This window comes from Bremia lactucae, linkage group LG14 (genome assembly GCF_004359215.1).
Source record: "Bremia lactucae strain SF5 linkage group LG14, whole genome shotgun sequence".
Lineage (NCBI taxonomy): Eukaryota > Oomycota > Peronosporomycetes > Peronosporales > Peronosporaceae > Bremia > Bremia lactucae.
The window spans coordinates 519,954-546,685 of NC_090623.1; the positions used below are offsets into that span (position 1 = coordinate 519,954).

General features: G+C 48.3%; 6 protein-coding genes across 6 annotated transcripts; 4 read left to right on the plus strand and 2 right to left on the minus strand.

Annotated features, from left to right (window-relative positions):
- Positions 1 to 2,683: 2,683 nt before the first annotated feature.
- Positions 2,684 to 2,980, plus strand: CCR75_007315 (uncharacterized protein; the record flags this gene model as incomplete). The annotated part of the gene is made up of 1 exon (XM_067965376.1): positions 2,684 to 2,980. One exon carries the CDS (start codon positions 2,684 to 2,686, stop codon positions 2,978 to 2,980), a length of 297 nt encoding a protein of 98 aa, XP_067816589.1.
- A 488-nt stretch (positions 2,981 to 3,468) lies between these two features.
- CCR75_007314 (uncharacterized protein) lies at positions 3,469 to 10,149 on the minus strand (the record flags this gene model as incomplete). Its single annotated transcript, XM_067965375.1, has 1 exon — positions 3,469 to 10,149. One exon carries the CDS (start codon positions 10,147 to 10,149, stop codon positions 3,469 to 3,471), a length of 6,681 nt encoding a protein of 2,226 aa, XP_067816588.1.
- A 125-nt stretch (positions 10,150 to 10,274) lies between these two features.
- On the plus strand, positions 10,275 to 11,905 carry CCR75_007313 (uncharacterized protein). The gene is made up of 2 exons (XM_067965374.1): positions 10,275 to 11,344; positions 11,410 to 11,905. Exons 1-2 carry the CDS (start codon positions 10,427 to 10,429, stop codon positions 11,725 to 11,727), a joined length of 1,236 nt encoding a protein of 411 aa, XP_067816581.1. The 5' UTR covers positions 10,275 to 10,426; the 3' UTR covers positions 11,728 to 11,905.
- An 891-nt stretch (positions 11,906 to 12,796) lies between these two features.
- On the minus strand, positions 12,797 to 14,545 carry CCR75_007312 (uncharacterized protein; the record flags this gene model as incomplete). Its single annotated transcript, XM_067965373.1, has 1 exon — positions 12,797 to 14,545. The coding sequence occupies one exon, from the start codon at positions 14,543 to 14,545 to the stop codon at positions 12,797 to 12,799; it is 1,749 nt and encodes a 582-aa protein (XP_067816580.1).
- Positions 14,546 to 18,049: 3,504 nt separating this feature from the next.
- On the plus strand, positions 18,050 to 18,538 carry CCR75_007311 (uncharacterized protein; the record flags this gene model as incomplete). Its single annotated transcript, XM_067965372.1, has 1 exon — positions 18,050 to 18,538. One exon carries the CDS (start codon positions 18,050 to 18,052, stop codon positions 18,536 to 18,538), a length of 489 nt encoding a protein of 162 aa, XP_067816950.1.
- A 2,393-nt stretch (positions 18,539 to 20,931) lies between these two features.
- CCR75_007310 (uncharacterized protein) lies at positions 20,932 to 21,207 on the plus strand (the record flags this gene model as incomplete). Its single annotated transcript, XM_067965371.1, has 1 exon — positions 20,932 to 21,207. The coding sequence occupies one exon, from the start codon at positions 20,932 to 20,934 to the stop codon at positions 21,205 to 21,207; it is 276 nt and encodes a 91-aa protein (XP_067816582.1).
- Between the last annotated feature and the right edge of the window lie 5,525 nt (positions 21,208 to 26,732).

A 26,732-nucleotide genomic window follows, 5' to 3' on the forward strand; every position in this document is an offset into this window, starting at 1 on the left:
GTGTATGTGATGCACATGGGTGCATTCACATTAGGAGGGATGACGCCCAGCGTCATCCATGATGACGGCTAGCGTCATCAGTTACGCGAGGTATCAATAAAGATACGCTCGTAGTACATATTAAATGATATCTATAGAGATAACATTTTAAGTGGTAAAAATAGGTATTTGTATTTAATTCTATTAAATATAAATCAGTCTGAAAATTACTACCTACTTGGGAAGTGCGCACGAGGAGACGGATTACCGCTCCCGTGACGTCACTTCACCAGAGTTCTAAGTGTGTTGGGTGAGGTCGCTTGCGCGCCCACAACAACTACCACACTGCACGCAAGAGAAGCAGGTGCAAACCGCATCTTCGCTTCGCCAGGGTGTGTGCTTAAGTAGAGCGTGGCCGCATTACGACGTGCCCGCCTACACAGTGAGGTTATTGTGGTGCGCGCCTTAGCGATCTCACACAACGCACTTAGTACTTTGGTATACGAGTCGTCACGGGAGCCGTAATCTAATTTCTCGTGCGCACTTACCAAGAAGTAAGAAGTTTACTGACTGATTTTTATTGAATCGCTTTAAAATAAATACCTTTTTATCAAAATTAAAATGTCGTCTCTGAACATAACACTAATATGTATTGTGAGCATTACTTTCTTTTTTTCTCGCATAACAAATGACGCTAGCCGCCATCCTCGCTAATCTGAATGCCCTCAGTGACATCACATACACAAGAATGGGTCACACTGTGAATCACATCCAAGTGGTAGGTCGGTCCAATTACATTACTTACGTAATCGACCATCCCCTTAATACACTAAGTGCACTTAACGGGGATTGCAATTAGTGCAATTTTAGCCAGTTACAAAAAGCCTGCAAAAGGACTTCGCAAAATTCGCGTAATTTTTTGTTTAATAGCAAGATGCTTTTCAACAAAGAAATTACGAGCGAAAGCCGACAAAACCTGAAACATAAGGAATTTGTGATTTGCTTGCACTCATGATGGGTACAGAAAAGAACACTTAACACTTCGATTCGTCTTTTTGAAAGGCAAGCATGCACTTCCGCAAAAGTTGGTAGAAGTAACCTTAGTGTAACGGGGTGTATCGTTACATAAAATTAACACTTAAAATGGTTGTTAATTAATATATTATCAAAGAGGATTTGGAGACTATTACTTTACATGACAATATTCTGAAGGCTTATCCATTGGTAGATATAGACCATTATATCTACTTTCTCCGCGGTTTAGTCAGCGCTGGACGCGCGCAACGAGGAAGACAGACTAGACTTTTAGTACATATTTTTGTATTATTATTTTAATTAAGTAAGTATAAATAGATAGACAAGAAGAACTTTATGTTATTAATACAGTTTTCATTTAACCCTCTTTAAGCAAGTGTTTCAAAGAGAAGCTTCCTCTGCACGTGCTAGTTTACGTGAAGTAACTTGAGGCACCACTCGCTTTGAGGAAGTGCGAAGTGGACTTGTACTAAAGCAGTACAAGTCGTAGTGCCTCGTTACAATTAGTTTGACTTCCAAAGACTAACTAACATGCATGCGCCAGAGCGCACCTCCGACACTTATCGCTATTTCCAGCTTAACTTTTCCCTCGTGCTCGATTTGCTGCTCTTTTTATGACTTGCCAATCAAGTGCGGGCGCTCTTTACTTTCTCTTACCTGTTAAAAACAGCACATTTAACACCGCAAAACGAAAATGCGGTTTCTGATATGCTCAGGCAGGGGCAGTCACATACTCTCATGCAGATAAGTGTTTGGCAATGGCGATTTTTAACGTTTTTAAGTGGTGACATTCCAAAGGCCAAAACGGCGATCATACGACGATTTTTTAAAGAAATAACTATTGATTTCTGGGTGCTATACCGCAAATTATGTCATTTTATACCAACAACAACAGATGGCGCGTTTCTGCGTCATTGTCTGTTGAAAGATAAAAGCAAATGTATTATAACTATTAGGATGCAGTGCCAACACCAATGCCTCACAAAATTTAGAATTAATTCTTTGAACGCATTTGTAGCCGAGATGTTTGCTTGACGCCAAAAACATACGTACCTCTATTTTTTACGTCAAACAGATATCTTGTGTATGTGATGCACGTGTGTAACGGGGTTGAAAGAATCAATTCTAGTATTTTAGTTATCTTGTGTATGTGATGCACGTGTGTAACGGCTCCATGTGCGCAATTTTACTTAGCCTACTATTTCCATATGGAGTCTTATCACACCCACACCATGGTAGTAAGACAGCAACATGACCTCTCCAATAAGTAGGCTTATACCAGAATAGAGCTTCACACCAAGGTTTTATACGCGCCAGCTAACAACGCCTATACCTACTTGACTTGTTCTTTCTCTGAATTATCGAACTCCTGTTCTTATTAACTGAGGAAGCTCGCTTGGTCGAGTCATTAACGAATTTTCTCTCTTTCGACAAAGCCATGGTCCAGCTCATATATCCAATTATTCTGACAGTAGCGTTGCTCATACGGAGCAGTGATCAGAGAGCCCCAACTCCTGGCACACTTTACGGAGACTTCGAGGGCGGCTCCACTAACTTTTGGATTGGAGAAGACGCTCCGAATAAAAAGACCATAAGTGGTATTAGGATCTACTCCGGTGAGCGCATCAATCAAGTAGGATTGTTTTTCAACAAAAAGGCAACTCCAGAAATGTCGGGCGGAAAGGGCGGAAAAAGTACAGATTTGATATTAGAGGACGGTGAATTCATCAAAAGCGTACAGGTTAGTCCAATTAAGCTGCCTTCGCAGGGTAGATTCCGCATCTCGTACATCAAATTCGTCACGAATAAAGGCAGGTTTCTCGAGGGTGGAAAAAAAACGCAATCTGGAAGGATATTGGCCGGCGGTACGGATGGTCCACACCATGGACAAAAGTTGGTGGGGTTTGCTGGTAGAAGAGGTGCCGAAGTCGATGCATTCTATGCCATTTGGGGTAACGTCTATTAAGTGCGTATGTGTAGTCTTGCCCTCGCTGAAAGTCGCGTAGGTCTTTTTCACGGATACAAATTTCAATTGAGATTTCGATCAAATAAATGTAGCTGTAACAAAATTCGTTGTTTGCGCAATCACTCTCTCAGTCGTATACTATTGTAAAGCTTGTAATTTCATTCAAAAGCATTGTTCTATGCCACAACACGGTGCGACGTTTGTCGTAACTAATTTAAGACATCTTTGTTGGCACCATCATTATCGAAGTTAACAGAATTTAATTAGTTGAAGAATCCTCGGGCTTAATATAAAGAGGCAAGTGTTTTTGAAAAGAGGCCAACGAATTTACAAAATCGTCGTTGTCGGAGTATATCACGTCTGCTGCACGTTATCGTGCATTACACTTATCCCTCTGCTTAGTCCATTAATTTTCTTTTTTGCTTCCTTGGCCAATAATCTGTTCATTGCAACCAATTGTTATTTTCAATAAGCTTTATAAAATATATTCATACCTTGCCAATGTGATTAAGGAGATCCTTGTCAAAGCCAACATTCTCGACACTACATAACCGAGCACATAGCTGGCTAAACAAGGTCTTAAACTCCTTACAATCGCGATCAGCAAGCTCGTATTGCTCCAGATGAAGCATATAGGTCTTTAGAAACAGTAAAGCGCACGCATCCATCGCATTTTCCATCACCTCTTTGCCTTTCTTTGGAGTTGTTGAAGTCATTTCGTTACCCATTAGCAACTCATCAAATATAAACTTCATCGCAAGTCCTAAATGACCAAGGCTTGGACTGCTGTCCATCGAGCGTGCCTCGCTGGGTGGGTCGAAACTTAGTAAAGGCACAAGCTGCTCTTCGTCCACATATCGAACACCATTAACCACAAGAATGGCATCGCGGTCGGTTATAGACGCAGTCCATTTGACGAGCATCAGGCTCGATATTCGCACGATTTCGACAAGCTCAGCCTCCATCGCCCGGCGAAACTGAGTCACCTCTTGCTTGTCCTTTGCGTCTACAGCCTGCAACTGGTCATGCAATAAATCTTCGTGCACTAATGGAAACGACGACGGCGATCGCGGTGACTTTGGCAATTTGACACCAGCTTTGCCGGATCCCCTTGAATGCTGTTTCTGACTCTTTTCTTTACAGAGCCGGCTTTTTTCAAACGATAAAGTACTGAGTAATACGCAAGCACGACGGAGCAAGTGGCGACTCTGTTCCATAAGCACGACAAAGTTCTTTGGAAAAGCTTGACGCCAACTTCGTCGCGTCACAGCTGTTTTGCTTAGCCCATACAGAAATCGCAGATACGCTTGATGTTCAGCAACAATGGCACGTGTTAACCGAGAGCAGTTTCCTGGCTCAATCGCGGCTAGTAATAACGGCTCGGCGTGCGACATAAAGACCCACACATATGCAACATCCAAACGGGTGGACATACATAACAAGCCACTAACAAAGTTGAGCACCAAACACCACATGCGGTGTGCCATTGATCGTTGAAGCTTATCTGTACCTGATTTGACATAGCCGCGCAATTTGCTGTTTGTTGCTTCCCGTTTCATTTGATCCTGAAGCACCGGAAGCAATTCTATTGCGAGGATAGTCAACAATCCCGTCGACGGACGCGACTTAATATTATGTAGCATCACGTGCCGACATAATTCGCCATTTGCTGGATCCCATACCACTGCAGTAAGACCCTGCAAGACATGATATACCGCTTCATGTCGAGCAATGTCTTCCTTTTCGAAAGAACCAAGACGTAACTGCTGCACCAGCAAGTGAAAGAATGTATCAAGACCTTCCAATTCGTGCTCTAGTTTCTTAAATAACGGCGAAGTAACAATTCCCATGCTCAGCGGGGATTTGTGAGAATCAGCGAAGCCACAGCTACTGAGAATTTCTTGAAACAAGCAGCAACTCAACTGATACAAAGACTGAACGGATTGCTCGAAATGTTTGCGCTCGTGATATAAATCGATTACAGCCTTACAGTGTCCTATAAGCTTTGCCTGGAGCAGCGGTTTAAATGGCGATACATTGTCGTCAAATCCAGTTGTCTGAGTCGAAAGTTTTCTCCAGTGACGTACAAGCAGCAATGTCACAATAAAAAGTGACGCATGCATGTCAGTTGCCACGATATCCACTTTCGAAGCAAAATTCGTAATAATGCGACAAAGAAGCGGAACTACGGTCAGCTTGTCTGATAGTGTCGAATTCCCACTGCTGATCTGAAGGTCACGCGTTTCTTGCTTGATCGAGGCGTGCACTAAGCACATCATCTTTTCAATAACCGCTAGAACATCAAGTGTCGTGTTCGCATCTAGCTGGAGATCCGAGTCCGTACTTGACATTTCAGAATGTTGTCGCGTCTGAAACGACTTCATTTCAATCGTCGTGGCGATACAGAGTTGATGATGCAACATGGAAATCAAGAGCTGCGTTAGGTCTCGAAAATAGATAAGCATAAAATAGTCGAGAGTTTTGTCTTGGGTATCAAATCGCTTGACCCGAATTTCGATGACATTTACAAGCATTTGAATCATTCCAAAAATCGTGCGGTCATCAATAAAGCGCGAGTCTGACAATAAATCAACGGAGTTAAGTGCTATCGATGTGGACATTCCGTTCGAAACATTGTTCATGATGCGAGGTGACGAGTATATTAATTCAGGTCGCTTAAGCTGTACGGGTGCTGAAGTGTTTTCCGTATCACCGGTAACACCATTTCGCAAACAGCATAGTTCCATAAACGCTTTCCATTTGGCCAAAGAATAGAGCTGCGCGTGCAGATACGCGGCTTGCGAATTACTCCACTGAACAAGCTTGAATGCACGAATATCTACAGAGCGAGTCTGTTGCTTAAAGGTTCCATTTTTACTGAGTTGCCATTTTAGGGTATTCGCATCACAAATGATTCCTTCATAGTACATTGAAGTCCTTTCAACTGGTAGGTCATCAAGTAAATCCCTCGCAGGTCTTTTACCAATACAAGCACGTCGAATAGACGTCGCATGCTGCTTTAATTGAGTCGGCGAATAGTCTAATCGAGTAAATGTTCGCAACCAGTAAGAGTACAGTCCCTCTTTCTCAAACGACTTCAGTACATTCACTAATGGGTGGTCGCTCTGCCTTTTAGCTCGATTATGCCACTCACAAGACACCAAGTGGAGAATCAGACCACGAGCCAAATATCCGTAAGCACTCGACCGTCCAACGTATGAAATCGATCGATTCTCAACATCGCCTTTGCTTTGAGCAGTAGCTGCAGCGAGTTCCAAATCCAGCGTGCCACGCTCTTCCATCGAATCCAACGGCATATGGACCTTGAGCGCTTGAGTGACATTAGGCCAGAATGCATCACTTTTACGTAACGCATTCATGATTTGAAAGTGCAAGCCACTTCTTCTATTATTCGCGCCTTCCCATACATGCACGAGGAATGTCAGTAGTGCACAAAAGAAATCAGAAGAACGCTCCAATTGTTTCTCTGAAGTCTCTACGAAGCCTTCTAACATTGCTGCAATAGGCAACAAGTTTTCCTCAAACTTTTCCTTTTCCAGCTCGTTGTGTCCACTTTTGCTACCAAAAAGAAGCAGCGCCAAAAAGCTCGGCTGATGTCTTAAGCACAACGTCAGCATGTCCATCATATTTGTCCGTACTGTAGATTGCTGTGGCGACGAATCTCGTAGTTGGTGAGCAAATATACTACGTAAACGAGTAATATCCTCGTCTCCATGAACAAGTGAGTGCATTAAACTGACGTCGTCGCTTGCTCGAGCCGAGCGACTATCCAAGACTACAGCAGCTCGCTGTAGTATCTGCAAAGACCAGTACGCAAGTCCCGGTGACTCGTCTGCATCATATTCAAGGTACAATCCGCACAGCGTGACAAGAGTCAGCGAGTTTCGTTTCGTTGGCCCATCAATTGGCGTAAGTAAAATCATACGAGCAGCTTCAACATCCTTGCGAAAATCTTCATTAGCAAGAAGTACCTTAACAATTTGTAAACAAGTCGTTACAAGTGACTCGAGCTGAGCCCTATCGACTTCGACGCCATCAATCACGCTCTCGTGCATTAACGAGCTGTAATTTTCAGCCTTGGACAAGGCATCGTTTCTACTACGTGACAGCATAGCAGAATTCCAATGAGTTGCTTGCATTAATGGTAAGGCAACAGAGCATGAATGTAGCAAATTATTGAGCAACAACATGTCCGTAGCCAGCGTCTCGCGCAACGCTGCTTCAAATGCTGGGATTATTTCATTTTGCTCGGATAGGCATTTGCGGGGAGATACTAGGACGTACAGAAGTCGATAGCATCGTTCCAAAATCTCACAGCGTTCCCTACCAGATGCAAACTTCCAGCTTTCTTGGGTCAAAAGAACTTGAATAGCAAAGTCTGCTGCACTAACAAACCAGAGCCGTTCCATCGCAACAAACGCAGGTGACTGCACGTTATCAAAAGGTGCGTCTGCAAGAGCTTGCGCCTCATTGGCAAGGAACCATCGTACGACGCTCATTATAATTTCTTGCGTCGCAAGCACAACCGAGTAGACTCCGTATAACCGTTCATTTACTTCAAATATCTTTTTAGCGCTTTGTATAATCACTTCAACGCTCTCATCTCGCTCAATCTGACGCAAAGATGTCACCAAAACAGAAACTCCAAATGAAGTCGCTAATAAAGTTTGAAGAGTCAGCAAACTAGCATTCACGAAAGAAAGATATGTCTTGTTCTCGCCATCGTCCGAAGTGCCTAAAGTAGTACGAAGAAAGCTACCAAGCACCTGTAAAACGAGACGAAGCAATTGAGTGCTTCCATCGCGAGCCAACGCGTCTGTCGAGCTCATATCGCTATTATTACACTGTTGGGTCTGCCCGCAGAGCGCCAAAATTCTCTCACGTACTTGACGGTCCCAAATGCCCCACGACACTAGATTTTCACTAGACGCTGATAAAAGCGTTGGCAGCGCCACGTGCTGCCTCATGAGCTCGGGAAGGTATTTCTCAGGGAACGGAAGTTGCCATTCTTTCCACCATTGACGCAATCTCGCCTCGCCCCACTGTCGCTGCATCTCTTCAAGCATCACTTGACCACCATCTTGCTGGTGACCGATCTGGGTAATAAAATGAAAGAATGCCGTTACCACGCCAACATCATCCGTGTGATAGCGACAAATGTCGCCCAAGGACATGGATTGAAGTCCTTTCATTAAGCGATTCGCCCGTATGATAAGAAGATCCCACAACGAAAACATTTTCTGATGTTCCTCGTCGATTATTTTCCATTCCACCTGTTCCTCTTCACCATTCGGCATAATTACTCCAAATGTTCCGACAGGGACTACCACTTGACCGCCTGCTTCATTATAAGCAAACGAATGCACGCACTCGACGCGTCCCGAATTGCCTGCTATATTTCTAAAGTACTCTGCAGGTGGCACTGGACGACATAAGCGATGCATGATTTCCAGCCCTTCCATTCCATTTAAGCACGGACTCTTGAAATGTTTGAGTACTTGGCGCAAGACAGCAGAAGACGATACGTCTTGATACTGACAGCAGAGCGCTGCCCCCATTTCCATATTCGACAGCAAACTTTCAGGTAACAAAGCCCGAGTTTTTGTCCACAAGTCTTTTAGCGCGCTTCCGTCTTCAGAAATTGCAATATTCATCATTTCATCATCTTGAACGTCTATTCCAAGAACTTTTTTAGCCACTCGCGCGTTCAATAAAACAGGTAGTACAAACTGGACCATTGCGTGAATCTGTGAAGCTTGGGTTAATTGTTCCATAAACCCCAACGTCGACAGCATATCATTCAGAAAATTTGCCATGACATGCTGAAAACGGCGAATTCTGTCGTAGCAGGTCGGATAGTGTGCAAAATTCGTCTTGTGCCGTCTAGAACCCGTCGCTGTAGCCACTGTAGGCATCTCCCACACTTTCTTCACATGAAGACTCAGTGGATGCAACAAGGCTGCGCTACTATCCTCTGCGTTTTCAAAATGAGACACGAGCGAGTGAAGCAAAGCATTCAAACACTGGAAGCTTTGTCGTCGTTCAGCTGCCGAAAGCGTCTGTTGCAGCAGCTGTTGCAGCTCGTTTCGTTGCTCGATATTTGATGCGCTCGACTCTATTTGATTGTAGTATCGACCCAGTAGCGCCGTCCACGCTAGCAACAGCACTCCTGGCACAGGAGAAATCACATCGTTTAACTCAGAATCTTGACCCCACTCGGCCAGAAAGAAATCTGTCGTTTCAAGTCGCAGCGTATTAAACTCTTGTCCTGCTTCACTCGTTTGCAGCAATTGAAGCGCTAATACTAATCCCACGTACGTCAATCGTCTCGCTTTCTCTTGAACCTCAAGAACAACGTTTCTGCTGGTAGAAAACACCATATCCAGCACACTATCGTCCCAATTGTGAATAGTCTTGACCATTTCTAATGCCCTGGCTATCGTTGTCTTCTCGCTTGACTCGACTAGAGTCAAGAGCAAGAGTTCTCGCGACAGCGCCTCTTCCTCTAAAAATTGCACTCCCCAAGCCTGAAGTGCCTGGCGCTCTGCAGCTCCTACCCCTCCAAACCTCGGTGGACGTACGAATTGTCGACCATAGACTTCATCCAACAGCGTCTCCCGCAGTCCTTCCTTAAGAAGCTCGTTGACAATCTCCTTAGCCGCCTGGGCGTGTAAATGCTGCGGTTTTTGAGCAATGCGAAAAAGCTCTAAACGGACCGCAAAAAAAGCTCGTCTTTCCAAGAAATAGTGGCACTTGAGAGCTTCGATATCCTGCGGCATTCGAAGCTTCCGCTGGTCTTGAAGAGATTCCAAGGCTTTTCGTAGCCCCTGCTGGTCACCCGACATTGGCAACTGCACACTCGAGAGCAGAAATTGCCACAATTCTTCGTCATTCAAAGTACTTGAGCTTTTCCCGCTGATCTGACCGCGTTCATTACCTGATATTATGGTCAACGCCGACGGGTTGGGCGTTGCTCGCGGCGTTGCGCCATCGACGCCACCCACGCGCCCGCCCAATGGCACGACACCATATATGGACCGAATCGCACTCAGTACTTCGATCGGTGAAAGGCCTTCATGGCGACTGCGCCGTAGCCACGATAGCACTTGCGTGGGAGTGCGCAATGCCTCGATTCGTGTCCGCGCCATGCGTTGCGTAGTGTGGTCAACACCGGTTAGCCTATGTGGACCACATGTGCTACCCCCGTGTTTCTTTGCTTAGACAGAAGGTATTCTCTGCCTTATTCCTCGATATATTGAACCTTTGTACCCCCCGCGTGTAACTTTCGCCGCGTCGACGCGCCCGCCTACTTCGTACAGCGCATAATCTACTGTCACAGCTGTGACGTCGACGCTTGAATTCAGTGCGCCGTGGAACGTACTCGGCCGAACCGCGTGGGATCTGGGCGGAAGGCTGCTCGGCCGTATGGCGCAATTCGCTCACGGCATCTCAGCACTAGATGTGGCGCCTTCTGCGTCACTTGGCGCGCCAGTATGGCTGCTTGGCCAGCGCTATGATGGCGTAGTTGCCGCTGATTTTGATGCGTACAAGCGGAACTTCGAGTCGATCCTTTGGTTTACATACCGTCGTGAGTATCCTGCGATGACACCGTATGATCATACAAGTGACGCAGGATGGGGCTGTATGCTTCGGTCTGCCCAAATGCTCCTAGGCCAGGCACTGCAGCGACGACTGCTAGACCGAAATTGGCGTCTTCCGGCCTTGTTTGAAGCAGAGCTTGACACGCGACTACCCGAGACGTACGTGCAGCTACTGCGCTGGTTTGCTGACTCCCCCGACGTCGAGTGCCGCTATTCGATTCATCACATGGTAAAGCTTGGGATGCAGTATGACAAGCTACCCGGCGAATGGTACGGGCCTACAACAGCAGCTCAAGTCTTGCGAGACCTCGTGAATGTTCACCGACGCGACTTTGGTGGCGAAATTGCCATGTATGTACCCCAAGAAGGAGTCGTGTATAGTGATGATGTTGCAAGACTCTGTGTCTCCCACTTGGACGAGGAGAGCAGGGAGATGGAGACGGGCAACGACGCAGTCGAGTTCTTTGACCCATTGCTGCATCCACCTGCAAGTGACATTAAGCGCAAGTGGAGTACAGCGTTGCTGATTTTAATTCCACTGCGTCTTGGACTCGACCAGTTGAATGAACGGTATGTCCCAGCTATCCAGCAAACGTTTACGTTTCCGCAGAGTGTTGGGATCATTGGCGGCAAGAAGGGCCACTCGGTTTACTTTGTTGGTACGCAACAAGATCAATTGCATCTTTTAGATCCACACGACGTGCACTCGGCACCAGAGCTGAGTGCGGCGTTCCCCACGGCGGTGAGTGCGTTAATCCATTGGAAAGTATGAAGAGGTTTGATTTGTATTGGATTGGTATTTGATAGACCCATTTGCGGACAGTCCATTCGTCTCGGCCTTTAGTCATGAATGTGAACACAATTGACCCATCGCTTGCGCTGGGTTTTCTGTGTGAAAATATTGCCGACTATGAGGATTTTCAACAACGTGTGGAAAGGCTTCATGAAGAGGTCAAGGCGGACGGGGGTATGTGTCCATTTTCCGTTGCAGAACATCGTCCGGACTATGCCGAAGGCGGAGACCTACTGATGGCCGATTGTCTTTTAAGTGATGATATGAATGAGGACGAGTTGACGAATGCAGGACCTAAAGAGAATGATGAAGAGGACTATGTACTTCTTTGACTTCAGCTAAGGCAAATTTAGGTATTGCAAGCTCATCTGATTGCCTTCTTGTAATATACACGGTACTGCGTTTTGAGGAACAGATAGACACGTTAACGTTTGTCTCGATATTGTGAAAGTAGAGGCAATACAGATGAAATATAAAGCTTGTGGGCAACACTGCTGATGCAACACCATACTATTGCCTTTTTTCGTATTTAGAATAACATTAGCTGTTGTACCCAACAATATGCTCAAACATACCCACCGAGAGTTACGCAATCATTCAAACTAATAACCTCATACACTTCACTTGCGACTATTCATATTTAATTGCTCAAAGTCCACAAGATGACACAGATAGTGCCCATGGCGCACGAGGATCATGTGTTCCGTGCGGGGTGGCGGTGGCGAAAATACGATTAAATCTTGGAGCGATGACTGAATGAGGCAATGTGTGTTTATTTGGACTAGGGTTTGTACTTTTAAATGGCCCCCGGCGGTCGTTTTAACGTTTCCATTTTGCTAATAGAAACCACAAGAAAGTTTTGCGTAGCTTACCTACTCCGTGCATGAGTGCCCGTCACATTTGGTAGCACATTGACGTCCTCTGACAACATCTGTGCTGCATAGCCAACGCGCTATGCGTAATTTGAAAGAAAAACAAATTCTCGTAAGTTAGACCAGGACTACGCACGACTTTTGGCATGCAAAACTCGCTTTTTAACTATGTCTCCGGAATATATTGTACATACAAACACTTACAGCATTCGCAATTTTGCTAGAATGAGTAGTACAGCACTGCCTTTTAAATGATGGCCGAGACTGTGCGTTGATAGTGCTTTATTTCTTTACTTGCGTCAAGAAATATCTTTTAAGACGAGAAGAAGTTCTATTACGATTTCAAGATTTTTCTCAAGTCCATAACATGTTTTTAAAGAAGTATGCAATAGTAAAATTATATCAACAAGAGATGCGCTACTATCCGAAATGCTCGTTGCCTCTATCGGGCCATGGCCTATACGAGCAAAGAGTGCCCTCCTTGTCATGGATGTTTGCTACTTTAAACATCCAGATGTACTTTATTTCCTTAACAGTCCACGAGCTGCTGGTACAGTGACGTAATATCGACTTGCGAAAAGTCAAAGTCATCGACCTCGACAATCTTCACAAGACCGTCCTTCGAGTCGTCAATAATCGTCAAATACACTGTCGGCTTGTCGTGTCGGCGTGGCGCAAAATTATCGCCTAGGGGGCTTAAAATCGAGCCGTCATAGAAGTAATAATGCGTCGTGATCATATCACGTTTAGCATTCGTCTCAATGACCTCGGTAAGATCGAGCTCACCACAGCCGCCGACGGGCCCCATGCCACGGCAATTGCATCCATACTGGTTTGAATGCACGACTTGGGCGTTCAGCATCCAGATAGCAGGTTGATTCGGCGCGGTATCATGGGGCATCATGACTTTTGTGACAAAGATCTTTTTGCCGCCAACCCAGCCTTGGTAGTCGTTTTCCCCATGAAACCCGACGCACTCGCCTCCGTCAACGCACTTGGTGCCTGTCAAGATGTTGACTTCGACGCCAGTGGAGATGCCACTGCCGCCGCCAATCTTCGACACGTCCGCAGCTTCTTTTAACACGCCATTGAAAACCGTGGCATTGTCTGCCTTGGACATTCCATCGGCGGAAGCGTACCCTTGCGGACTGTGGCGATCCTGACCCGAATAATCCACGTTCTTATTGTTCATGAACGTCATGTTCTCAACCGTTTGGTCCTTCTTGCTATACGACGAGACACGTAGCCATTTCGTCGTCGTCGTGTCCATGATGTAGACGGCAACATCAAAAAGGATCAAAGGTCCACGAAAGACCATGGTCACGGCCTCAGATAGTGGCCCCACGGGGCTATTGATAGTCACACGTTCCTTCTTACATTGGCACAAATCCGTCACGCGGTCGTACGACCCAGGCACATTGCCGGCGTTCTTCCCAGCGTACGTGTACTTGGACTTGACCGTGCCAAGGGTAAGCGCATTACCCAGAATCTGCGTCACGTCCGTGTCCACGGGAATGACGGTTGGCAGAGGGAGGTACGAATCGTCTTGACGAATCGGGTCCTGCTGCTCGGGGTCTTGCTGGTCGGAGCTCTGCTGGTCAGGTTTCTGCTGATCGGGTTTCTGCTGATCGGGTTTCTGCTGATCAGGTTTCTGCTGGTCATAATCTTGCTGCACGGGACTCTGCTGCTCGTAGTCCTGCTGCACGGGGCTCTGCTGCTCGTACGGTGGGGGCGAGGGCGACAGCTGGACGTAGCAAAAGGTAACGTCGAGCTCCGTATCCATGGGACAGCTATGCGTCTTGGAGTTGTCGAGAGGAAAATGGTACGCATCGGCGCACGTTTTGGGGCTGTCGGCAGCACATTCAATCCCATGGCACGTGGATCCGCTGCCGTTATTAGTCTTGGGCACGATCGAAATGGGTAAGTTAAACCCGACTTTGCCCCCCGCTTTGCACGCGATGTAGCTATCGCAGTACGCGGGCATGGGTGGAATAATGCTAATGTCCATCCACACGTGCTTGTCAACAGACAATTCGACCAAGGTTGCGGAAGGATCTTGCCCGTGGCGGTACATGTGCGACGGCCCCGTGACGTAGATGGACGTCGAGGCCCCAACGGCAATGTCCGCGACCTTGGCAACGGCCGAGCCCAATTGACTGTGGTAAAGCTCCACGGAATGGGGGCATTTATTGATAAAATTGACGTTGGCGGCCGACGCGACCGCCGCGGACAAGCACGTGGCGAGCGCGACTTTCGGCAAGCAATCTACCTTGACCATCGTGTGTTTTTAAGCGTGTCGATGGTAGTAAGACAGGACACGGAGGCACGAGCAAGCAGATTGGAGAATGATCATGGCGTGCGAAGAGCACACAGAGGACAGTCGGGGCCATAGGACAGCCGAGGTTCGTGGAAACGGTTAGGACTGACTCGAAAGGACTCGATAAGACACAAGGCACCGAGACCTGTGAAGCAGAGATTAGTGGCTTGAAATGATTGCACTTTGGACGAGAAGAGGGATTGGCGCCCGAGGTGAGGCCTCCCGCCCGTGTAAAGAGCGGGGCTGGGGCTGGCGACAGCCCTACACGACTCGACGATCGATATAGAGCCTGCGATTCAAAGTTGGCCCAGAATTAGACGCCTTGTCTTTTTCTCGCGCCAAGTTGCAAGAGTTCAGAGACATTAGTCCAATCGAATGCGAGAAAAAACCAACGGTGTTTGGATAACATTCGAAGGCAGCGCTTTTAGGCCTTAAATCAGCAAAATGGGTTGCCTTAAAGACGGGGTTCCTATACCATGCTTAAATTTAGAACAAACCAACGTAGGGCAATCCCCCTCCCCTTTGGCCTCGAATCGATAAAGGCGTCATGAAGCTGAAAATTATCCAACATCACTTGCGGCAGGTGGTTTATATTACTGACACACGTAAGCACAATGCGCAATGCAGTCTTACCAGGCCCATATGGTGCATGCTCGCACGTATGGCGCTCACGAAGCCCGTATAGCTCAAAAAATCAGCTATGATTCGAAGCATGATGAGATTAAGTTCTCTACGGTAAAAACTGCTTCACTAAGAGCCCTCTGTGATTAGCGAGATGGGAAATCGTAAAATCTGAGGGTCGGACGGCTTCGTCGCCAAAATCGATATGCAACTTAGGTTCAACAGTGACTCGTCCAATTATGTCTTCTACTGGCTTGACAATTTATCGGACTTCACAAGATTAGGATTGGGAAGAAGGTAAAGTACCTTGCGCAAAAGATGGATTTATTTTCGAAACTGTCGTGACTTTACCTTGAAAGGTAACTTGACCAATCAAGCAAAGTGATGTTATGTTGAATGGTGGATCCGGATGTGGACATGATAGCATCACCTACCATTTGCTCGTTTCTGTCTTGCTTATCATGCGGCTTTCACGCAGCACTAAATACATCTTCTTAAAATGCGGGAGCGTACAAGTACAAGAATAAGTCATATATGAAGAAAGCACGCGCAAGTAAATGACTCAGAGCCAGAAAATGTACTGACACCTGGGCACGGCAGTACATGTGGCCCTATAGGTTGTCAGTATAACGTTGGAACCAAGCTCTGTCGCTTGCCTTGGTTCAAGATTGGAGCGCTCAATAGTTGAACCATAAGGCGCTTCAATGTCGAAGCACGACGGGTTGCAATCGACCATTGTCACGACGTGAATTCGTACATGTGCAGACTTCGCTTTTACCTAGATTTTTGCAACATTAAACACAACTGTAAAAGAAATAACTACATGTTGTAGAATTAACGCTTTATTTATTATTGCTCCTTTTTCCAGATGCTCAAATTTCTTTAGGGTGTGACAAAGACACCAGCTGGCATGAATACAATTCCATTAAAACATATGTTATGTTTACCAAACCAGAGCATCTAAGCGAAGGCTTCTAAGATCGCAGGACGGTAGAACTGACGCACGCGCCCTTCCCCTCCATCACGTACGAACCTTTGAAGCTATCTTTATCGAAGGCGGGTCCCACCTGTCAATAAAGGCAAAACGCGACAAAGATCGAAGGCACTTCTTATCCGAATTCTCTGTAAAATTATTAGAGATGTGGTGTCTTTGTTTGAATGATACAATGTATAGTCTATGTTGCAATTCAATAGCTCCATTAAATTTTACGAGCAGATCATGTAGAGCTGCAAAAATGTCGAGGTTATCCCCCACATACGAAAGATGTCAACTCCCCAGGAAGTTTTGCTTGATACGTGAACCCACCAAGCGTGTCAAAAAAGCGCCCAGTCTGCATCCACGCGCTGCAAACGGTCATGCGTGTATGCAAGTTAGCTTCGTCTGATCAACATGTCAAATATCCTTGAACGCTTTACCACAAAGCGTTCAAGGATATTTGACATGTTGATCAGACGATATTTTGGACAATTAAGTCGCGGCAAGGTATTTTACTCGAGCGACAGCGGGTAAATGACACCCACCGAGACTTCTCTCGTGTCCTTAATCGGTATACTCTTCATGTCCTGGCGCGTTACCCTCGGTGCATTGTGGTCGATTAAAAGTGGTTGCATAATCCATTTTTTTAAGCGCCAATTTTAGTCGATTCATGATCGTCTATGAGCTAGGCAGCATGATGCGAACGAGGATGCTGGGATATCGAAATTATAATCGCTGAATAGGATTGTACAAATGAGCAGAACAGCTCATTCGTAAGGCGAATAGGTGCTGCTCATCGCGCTCAATTCAAGGGAGTCCAGGATATCCATCCGGAGTTGGGTTGTACTGGCCCTTACCATCACCGAACGACATAGATCGGCTCAAGAAAAGAGACCAGGTAGAGTCTAAGCCTGGATCTAGCAATTCTCAAAGTGGTATCGAGATTTAACTTTCGCCAAGGCATGTAGAAAGCCATAACTTTCGCTAGCCTCGGACGTAATGGCTTAAATAAAATATTGCCACCTCCGCTTGTACAAGCTTTTTATATGGTATCTGCTTACATAGAACAAAAGCTTACGGTGTCTCTGTTGCCGTTGTTCTTCCCAACGCTACATCTAATAATACTTAATTGTTAAACGCTGTGCGGAAGCACCTAAATTGATACGTAAATACCTATATTTAATGATGGCTTGTACAACCAGACAGACACACGTCTTCGAGCCCACAATGTCGCCGCAGCTAGAAAAAATGAAAAGGTGGCTTGTTGAATTCAATTGAACTATTCTCGGTATGAAATTCAAATCACAAAATTTTCAAACTCACGTCACTTCATGCGTGCCGAGGAAGACTCTCTTTAAAACACTTTCTTTAAAGAGGGTTAATTTAAAACTGTATTGATATAATTAAGTTCTTCTATACCACTCCCCAATCTGCAGAGCAGTGACCAGTGGTCTCGGCGGAGTACAAAATAGTGCTAAGCTTGACAAACGCAAACGAACGTGCAATGCCATCACCTTGCTCTCCTCCACCAGGAGGAGGAGGGACGACGGAAGGCGCGATGGGCCAATCTGGCGAAGTCGCCGATCCAGACGATGGACGGGTGGACGCGATCACACCATCAGGCAGCCTATCCGAGGGAACTGCACCCCACAAAAGATAACCGGGATATGCGGCCTTCCTGGTGGCAGTCCCCCAGGCGAGGCTCCGACAGCTAGGCACGATACGGCCGATCCCATCACACGGATGGGCCCCTCTACGCCTGTACAGCCAGCTCACTCTGGACCAGGCCACAGCAGCAACACGAGCGCAACCGATCCGGTCGGTGACGAGGAGGGCACGCGTGGGGTGCTTCGACGTCGGAAAAGTCTATGCTGGAAACTTCTGCGCAGCCGCCTGCCCTGCCCTCTGTATCATCGTCCGAGATGTTCACCGCACTGGTGGAGGAAGTGGCAGAAACTCTTCACAGTAAACCAGTGCAAGCGTGGTGCGCTACGGTTAGGCACCTTTTCGCGGAAGTGTATAACTCAGTACCAGTGCGATCGGAGGAACTGCCTGCTGAGAGGAAGCGCTTTCCTTCCCATAAAGCAGATGAAGCGGGTCTTTTGCTTAACCTGTTCGAGCAAGCTCACGTTACACGTCGGGGTAGCTTCTCTGACTGGAAACAAATGGATACGGCAATAACACACGAAATCTTATCTATGAAGTGGGCATTCAAGGATATCATACGCCGCTTTTCCAGTCAGCATAAATGGTCCCAGTCCCCAGTCCTCAGCCAGTGGGCTCAGGTAGTGCGCACAGGAGCGGCATTAGCGAGTCCCGAACCACCCCGCAATAGTAAAAGACATGCCCAGATATGAAGAGCTCATTTTTGATCAATCTGCTTTCTCGGGGAAAGCGATCGACCGGCTACGAGCACTGTGCGGAGCCTCAGGGGCTCAAAATGGGCAGCACCAGGTTCGGGAAGGCACGGACGATGAGTAGTCGGTTATCGCGGGATTAGTGGAAGGCACCGTGGCCTGCCGACGTATGCCTGAGTTTATCAAACAAGTCCTGGGCAGCGAAGAACGGCTGCGCCAGTATAGCGCATACAGGCTCAAGTTGAAGGCGAGTTAATTTTACAATTGGACCGCGCCCGTCGAGTTAAAGTGAGCCGACGAACGAAGAAGCCATAACTGAGACCGTCTTGGAATCGGCAGAGTTGGCGCGAGTTAATCTCCCAGCGCTCCACCTTATGCTGAGCCACACAAAAACCATCAGCTATGATCACATCAACAAGACGATTCATTTCTATTTTTTACCAGGATGACAGCGGACCGCCATAAAGAGGTTCGGGTGCCTTTCTACGGAGGACTGTATAGGCTGCAAAATGCTCACCGACCGGAAAAGGGGTCGGTTTGGCAGAGGCAGAAAGGGCTCAATGGGTTACCTCATGGACGGAGAGTGGAGTATACTGTGCACCTCCATAACCTTACACGGTTTAGTGATGTCGGCAAAATAGCGGCATTTTTAAAGGAGAAAATCCCAACGGACTTTGATATGGATGACATGGACACGCACACACCGGAGTCGAGAACATCTACTATCTGGAGGGTTACATTCAAGCTCGCGGAATGCCCTACATTTCTAGATGGCGTTGTCCGTCTTATCTGGTTCGGAACGACGATCATCGTTAAACACCCTAATGTGGGCCACAGGCTGCAGTGCATTCAATGTGGTAACCTCGGGCACACTCTTGCTAGGTGCAGCTTTAGTGATGCGCAGCTAAATGGCCCCGGCGGAATTGTTGTGACAGATGGGGACGTACGAGAGCTTGAAGACCTCGCTAAACCTTTCTCAAGCCTAGAAGAGCTTAAGGATATGGCGGCGCAGCGACTCCAGCTCCAGCGAAAGGCAGATTTGGCTGCTCAGCAAGCCGTTACACCATCTGAGCAAATGTCGGTGGCAGGACAGCATCCTGTAAGCACCACGCCACATCCACACGATGCCAGCAGCGCTCCGCAGGAAGAGCAAGGCAAGAAATTTGAGCATCTCTAGCCTCCACCTAGGCCGGTGGAGCAGCAAGCTTGGCTCTCCAGATCTTCAACGGGCAGGAGGTATAAAGGACAGAGCGGGCGCGCGTCTTCAGCAGGGACATACTTGGGGTCAGGCAGGTGCCATATCCTGCGGGAGGTCGACAATGAGACGGCAGGGGCTTTTAAAGACCAGTTAAAACCTGAGGGCAGTATAAAGAGCTCCAATACTGTGGACTTAAGTACTGCGGTGGAAGCCGAAGTCATGGGTCAGGCCCGATCATCTCCTCTCACTTCTGAGGAAATTCTACGGAAAAGTGCAGGTCAACAGAGGGGTACGGCTCCTGTTACGACATACCAGTTCTACTCACCCTAAAGCATCACGAAAGGACAGCTCTACGCAAGCAGCTTGCACGCACGCAAAATCAGTTGGCACCGGCCCTGCCCATGGGAGCCAGATCAACGACAATCCCGGCGAATCTGGCATATTTGGAAAACCAACTCGGCGTGAGGTCTGTTGTCACACCGGTGACAGAGAACTGCCTTGCTATGTCGATAGCACAGGCGGTAGCGGATGCTATTCTGGAAGCACCAGACCAGACACTGGAGCTAGTAACAGCCAGCATTAAACGCGGTATCAAGTATACGGGACTGTTAGCTCTCGAACGACAACTCGCCCACGACCATCGGGTTCATCTTTTAAAGAATGTAGGTCGTGGGTGGCCAGCGATGTTACGCACTGAGTCTGCTTCTCAGGTACGGTGGTATCTGGAAAATTACGCGTCCAGTTCCTCGGTAGAATGTATATATTACCCTCGAACAGATGGGGAACAAGTGACTCGGTCGGTACGGCTGCAAATTTTTTGCAACAAACCATTTATGTCATCCAGAGAGCCGAGGGCATGTCACAGGGCTGGAGGTGCTTGAAGTATGTTCCAACCATTGTCCATAGGCACAGTCGCGTGACCGAGACAGAGGAGGAACATAGGCTCTCACCTTTAGCGCTTACCAACGAGGTGGTCGCGGCCAAGATTGAGACACCGGAACGCCCTCCGCTCATGCTACACTATCACGACTGCCATTATTCAGCGTTTCTTTACTCGGGTCGTACCTGTCGGCTCCCTGAATTTGAAGCGGAGCTGGACCTGGTCGAGCCTACAGCACAGTTTACACCAGAGCACTTTGGACGCACACTAATCGCTCCGACGGGGAGGACGGACGCCACGCAGACGGCACCACCGATGGCGGTAGTCACCCTACTTTGTAAGGCTCCCCTGGAACCGGACTGCAACACACCCGCAGACTGCGACACATGCACGGAACATAGCCAGGAGCTAGTGGTAGTCGAGCACCGGATGGAGCTTCCGGAACTCCCACGCACGCCTCCTCTAGAACCGCGACAAGCTCCACCATCGGATCGCAAACGGAGGGTAAGCACATCACCAGAAAAATATCAATTGACGGGGGCGATTCTGCCGTACCAGCCCACTGCCACAGTCCATAAAAAGGCCGGGTAGGGGTAGCACCTCGGCCGATGATCATCGCTGACGCAGACTACGACCGCATCGATCGAGGGGACTAGGCCTCGGCGTGGGAGCTGTTCGAACCGAACTGGCCTAATCCCATGCAGATCCCATTTCCAACCGCAGATAGCTCTACGACGGAGTGGCAACATGCCGCCCGAAACGCACCAGACTATTTATTGTGGTTGGTAAAGAGGTTCATGCTACCGAGAGAGCTTCTCCAAATTCTTGACGTGTCAGTAATTGTTCTCTAGATGGCAGAAAGTCGGCAGGCGTGTGTTGAAGCATCATTTCGGCGTTATCGGGCGACACCAATAGATCGTCAAACGCAAGACTGGTTGGACCGCTGGCTCGACAATACGTGGTATCAGGGGCAATCCGTATTAGCGCCGCTAATGGACAGTTCAGATGATTGGAACAAACTGGAAGCTAAAAACTATGCTGGAGACGACCTGCTTAGACTATGTGATCCACGCCGTCGTACACGGTTAAGTCACCACTTGCTTTGCGCACTCATCTACGTCCATGAAATTGCAGCGCTAGTCGATGGAGTACCATCCAATCCAGGAGTGCCGGACAAAATACGAGCACATATGCAGCTTATCCTAACCAACACCAGATATAAAGCGGCCTACTACACAGCAACACAAAAAAAAACTAGCGGATTGGGCGGCGATTGAGCGATTTTTCTACGCCGGGCTCGCACGTCCAGAGGGGGAAGAACGAATGCAAAAAAAACTAAGGGCACTTTACGGGATTTGTTCACGTCAAGCTACTACAGAGCGGACTTACAGAGTGCTGATGCCTATGGGCGTCACGCTTTGCTCAATCGCTTCAAATCGGATTCCAAATTGGGCCATCGCGCACCAAAGCGACGGACGGATCGGAGGCTACTTACTCAAAATTTACGTGGTTTCTCAAAGGAGACATGGAAGCAGTGGATGACCGCCTGGCGCCAAGCACCGGCGTGTCGACGACCGCTGGCATGGTGCATACAAGAAACACACGAGGTCCACGAGGAAGAGGCCGCACTTCTGCGTCTGGAATGGCGACGGATGTGGGGGAAACAGCTCGACCAACAACACGCGCCGATGTCCTTTCGGAGTGTTGGATCATCGAAGGCTCGAGGGGTGGGAATCTGCTATCCCCCACAGCGGCGTCTGAGGCAGAGGTGTGGAATGAGGATAAATGGACTTCACGAGCAGTGGGGATACGAGTTCATGACATTTTCATACTAAATGTCTACGCGCCCAACATACGCGCGGAGCGCGAAGAATTCTTTCAGGGGCTCTACGGCTGGGACATGCCATCCGGGAGCACTATTATGCTGGGGGATTTACTTGTGTTCAAAGTCCGCAGCTGGATAGGTTGGGCCCACGGACCGCTAGCCGTCCGGAGTGTCCAGCACTCAGCTCACTGTTGGAGGGGTCAGCCTTGAGTGATGCTCGACTTCTACGAGATCATGTAGACAATGATGGGTTCGATACAAGCCATCATTTTACGTATTGGACCACCACGACGGCAAGCAGAATCGACCGATTCTATGTTCCTCAAGACTGGGCGCCAGACGTTCTCTGGGTTTCAACGGCTCCGCCACCAAATTACTCGGATCACGAACAAGTGGTGCTTCATCTCCGAGGAAGACAATTAGGACGGAGACTAAAGCAGCGGCAGTCCGTAATCTATCCTATATGGTCGAACAGGCCGGAACGTGTGGTGACGGCCGTCATCACGGAAATGACAAACATGGGGGTGGCCCATGACCCCACTACCCAGTCATGGGATATCCATATTGCTGGGAGTGATAAATGCATTAAGGTGGTGCGGAAACGGGAAAAGCAACGGAGAAAACGCTACGTGGCGGCGCTACGAAAGCGCAACCGACGGCACTGGATCGCATCCAATATCGAAGAGCTGCGGGAGGACCAACTTGCTCGGCTAGGAGAAATTTTTGGAGAGGTCGACTGAGCGGTACGTTGGTCCTACAAGAGAGTTGCAAACTGGGAAAGGGATCAACACGTCACTTCCCCGCAGGTCCGTTATGGCCCGGCATTTCCGAGATCATTGTCGATAGCTGATCAGTTTGGGTCCGAATGGGCGCATGTGCTCAGCAGAAGCCATCGAACCGCTCCGTTGTCTCTCTTAGCGACGGAGCTGCGGGTATTCGCGTCCGTGCCGCCGACGCAAAGACTCACGGAAGCCGATAATGTTACGTCCCTTCACGGAGGTCGAGGTGCTCTCAGCTATTATCAGGCTCAATCGCCATAAATCGGCAGGCCCCGATGGATTGAACAATAATTTCTACAAGGATACGACGGCACTTATGGTTCCTACTCTCGTCACCATCAGCAATCAAATACTTGAGGGATCCGAGTTGCCTGCTTCTTTCCTGGAATCTCTTATCATCTCTCTGATGAAAAATGGCAACTCTGACGACGCCATGGACTATAGACCAATTGCCTTGCTACAAATTAGTTACAAAATATTTGCGAAGGTATTGGCCACCCGGTTACAACATTCATTACCTCGGACAATTAGCGATTCGCAGCAAGGTTTTATCCACGGGCTCCAAATGTCGAAATCCGCCATGATGATGATGGCTCAACTTTCGACAGCAGAACGGCGGGATGATGTGCCAGCCGAACAGAGCAGATGTATCTTGCTTTTGGACTTTCGAAAGGCATACGATACAGGGGATCGCGATTTCCTGTACGAATCTTTACGCTTATTCGGGTCTGACGAGCAATTTGTGGACCTCATGCGACGCATCCACTCTGGCACGTCCGCCAGCTTTGTGGTGAACGGAAGCCAGTCCCAGGCACTGCCAGTTACGTCTGGAATTCGGCAGGGATATCCGCTTACACCACTCCTATTTCTGCTGGTGGTAGAGGTGCTAAGTCTGGCTTTACAGCAGGACACAACACTAAATGGGTTGAGCGTGCCTGGGTTGTCAAGCCACACGCACCTTTTCTCAGCTTTCGTAGACGACTCCACGCTTTTTCTAGCGAATGCAGAGCAAATTCCACACGCTTTAAAAATCGTCAACACGTTTGGCGCACTGGCGGGCTTGCAGATACAACCGTCCAAAAGCAAGCTCATTTTTCTTAACCGGGCAATTAATGTCGAGCGCTGCGAGGGAATAGAAGTCGTGCCACCTGGGGGTACCGCCAGGTACCTGGGCTACGAGATTGGTACCGGAGAACTAGATAACAAAAATTGGGCCCTGCGGATTTAAAAAGATTCAACGACGTCTCTTAACGGCAACTCGGGTCGCGACGAGTGTGGAGAACGGAGTTCTCATTCTAAACTCCATCGTCCTTCCCGTCGTGCTATACACAGCGAGTGTTTTCAACATTCCACTGTGGGCTGAGAAGGAGCTGTACAATCTCTACAAGCAATTTTCGTGGGGACACGCTACTTCTACGAATGCAAGGCGCCATAAGGTTAACCCGGGGCTACTGGTAACGCCCAAAAAAGCGGGAGGTATGGGGCTCGCAGATGTGTTGGTAGCAAGAAAAACACAACGAACCAAGCACGCCATTCTATGGCTAACCCAACGAGCGGACAAGTACTTCGAAGCCTGGCGCTTCTGGGCCTTTCGCGGATTACCCCAGGCTACCATCGGGCAGATTACTCCATGTGCGGCGCCGCACCGGTCGTTTCCTCGACGTCGCTATATTTCTGGGATAGAGTTAGGCCGAGAAATGGGGGAAAGGTTGTCACCAACACCTGATCAGCAACATCGTCTGACTGAGTGGGTTGCAACATACTCCGCGGATTTGCTGAATGGGGCGGTTAGCTGGTGGGACGGCGACGAGTTCGTCATATCCTATCCCACCGTGGTTCCCAATCGACCGATGGGCGTCGATGATATGCCGGAGGAGATCCGGAGTTTCTGGTCCACGTTCAGTTGGTTGGACAATCCTTGGATCCGAGATCAACGCAGCAACATGTTCACCAAATCCGTATATACTAGGACCGCGGCCTGTACGCTGGACCAACTCGGCCTAGCACGTACGGGCCAAAGGAGTATGTTCTTAAGATTTCACGGCCGGCTACCCAATCCAGGTCTCACTCAGCAGCCAAATTACGGCAATGGGCGACATATATTCTGCTCTCATCGCCGGGCATAGACGTAGGATCAAGCCTCGCCGGTTTCAGACACCACGACTTCGTCACGCTCCGCCTGTTCTAGCGACCTATGAGTGGTCGCTAACTAGCGACGGCGGCATCGCAGGCCGACCTACGGGAATCGCGCGGGCTTTAACGCACAATATAACGCTGTACCAAGGGACAGATGGCATGCACTGGTGGCGCAGAGGACCCATCCCGGAGCTAGCCGATGGATCTTCTGTCGACAAGCGGGCGTTTAGCCAAGAACTGCGGTGACACGGCCTCGTCTTCGAGGCGCACCTCACTTCACCGGTATCCATGGGCGGTCCCGGATACAACACCAAATCGGTCCGTCCAAGCGGCGCTCAAACGGCAAGCCTTCAGGTTTCACAAAAAAGTGTTGGCTGCCCCTTGGAGAATTTCCATGATCGTCTTGAAAAATGGTCAGAGCAAGATTAATGGCAACGCGCAGCACTCAATCAGACGCCGAAGCAAGTCTGGGACCATAGTCAGGGCCTCACAGCTTATCAAGTCTGGACCGGACATCGGGTCGCCACCAGGCAACTTAATTTGCACCATGCGGGGCGACTCGAGAACAATACCTGCCGAAAGCTACCAGGCTGTCCGGGTGGAGTGGAGACATTGGCTCACTTGTTTTGGGACTGTTCCTACGCGGTCGCGGAATGGATAAAGCTGGTAGGACACTGGACGGGTGAGCGTGCTTCTCCCCAGGTACTCAAAAATTACCTAGGCGCGTGTGCCAGCAGATAAGTCGTCAGCTTACCCGCGGATAGGAAGGCCCTCCTCGCGGAGCCATTTCAGGAGGATTGGGAGGCGGCTGAACGAATGTGGAAGCGGATATGGCACATTCTGGCGACGATATGTCAAACCACGCTATGGGCTGACCGGAACGATGCGGTCTATCAGGCACGCACCAAAGACGTCACCAGCACCACGACCTGTTTTTGGGACATGCATCCACCAACTACGCGCGATAGCGACAAGAGAGCATACACAAGTGTCTACGTCAATTAGGGGTCCCATGCTAGATGCTTGGATCGAGTTACTCGAGCACGAACCGAAAGATTCACCAGGCTACCTGGGCCAAACCAAGGTCAGCTTCCAGATCCATAGGCGCTGACAACATGGCTAAGGCTGTGCCAGATATCATGCACATAGTTAATTCCGTGTAAATAGACCATCGGAAACAGAAAAAAGTTCTTCTATACTATCCACTTAATACGAACTTAATTATAAACTAATTGTAGCGGGTGTATCGTTACATGAAATTAACAATTAAAGGTTTTGATTAATATATTATCTAAAAGGTAGATAATATTTGGAGGATATTACTTTATATAGTAATGCTCAGAAATCTTATCCATTATTAGGTAAGACCATTATAT

Bases quoted from the DNA above. Each gene is read 5' to 3' on its own strand.
- CCR75_007313 (XM_067965374.1), top strand. From the start codon at position 10,427: ATGGCGCAATTCGCTCACGGCATCTCAGCACTAGATGTGGCGCCTTCT. The intron at 11,345-11,409 runs GTGAGTGCGTTA...GGTATTTGATAG, and splicing joins GTGCGGCGTTCCCCACGGCG to ACCCATTTGCGGACAGTCCA.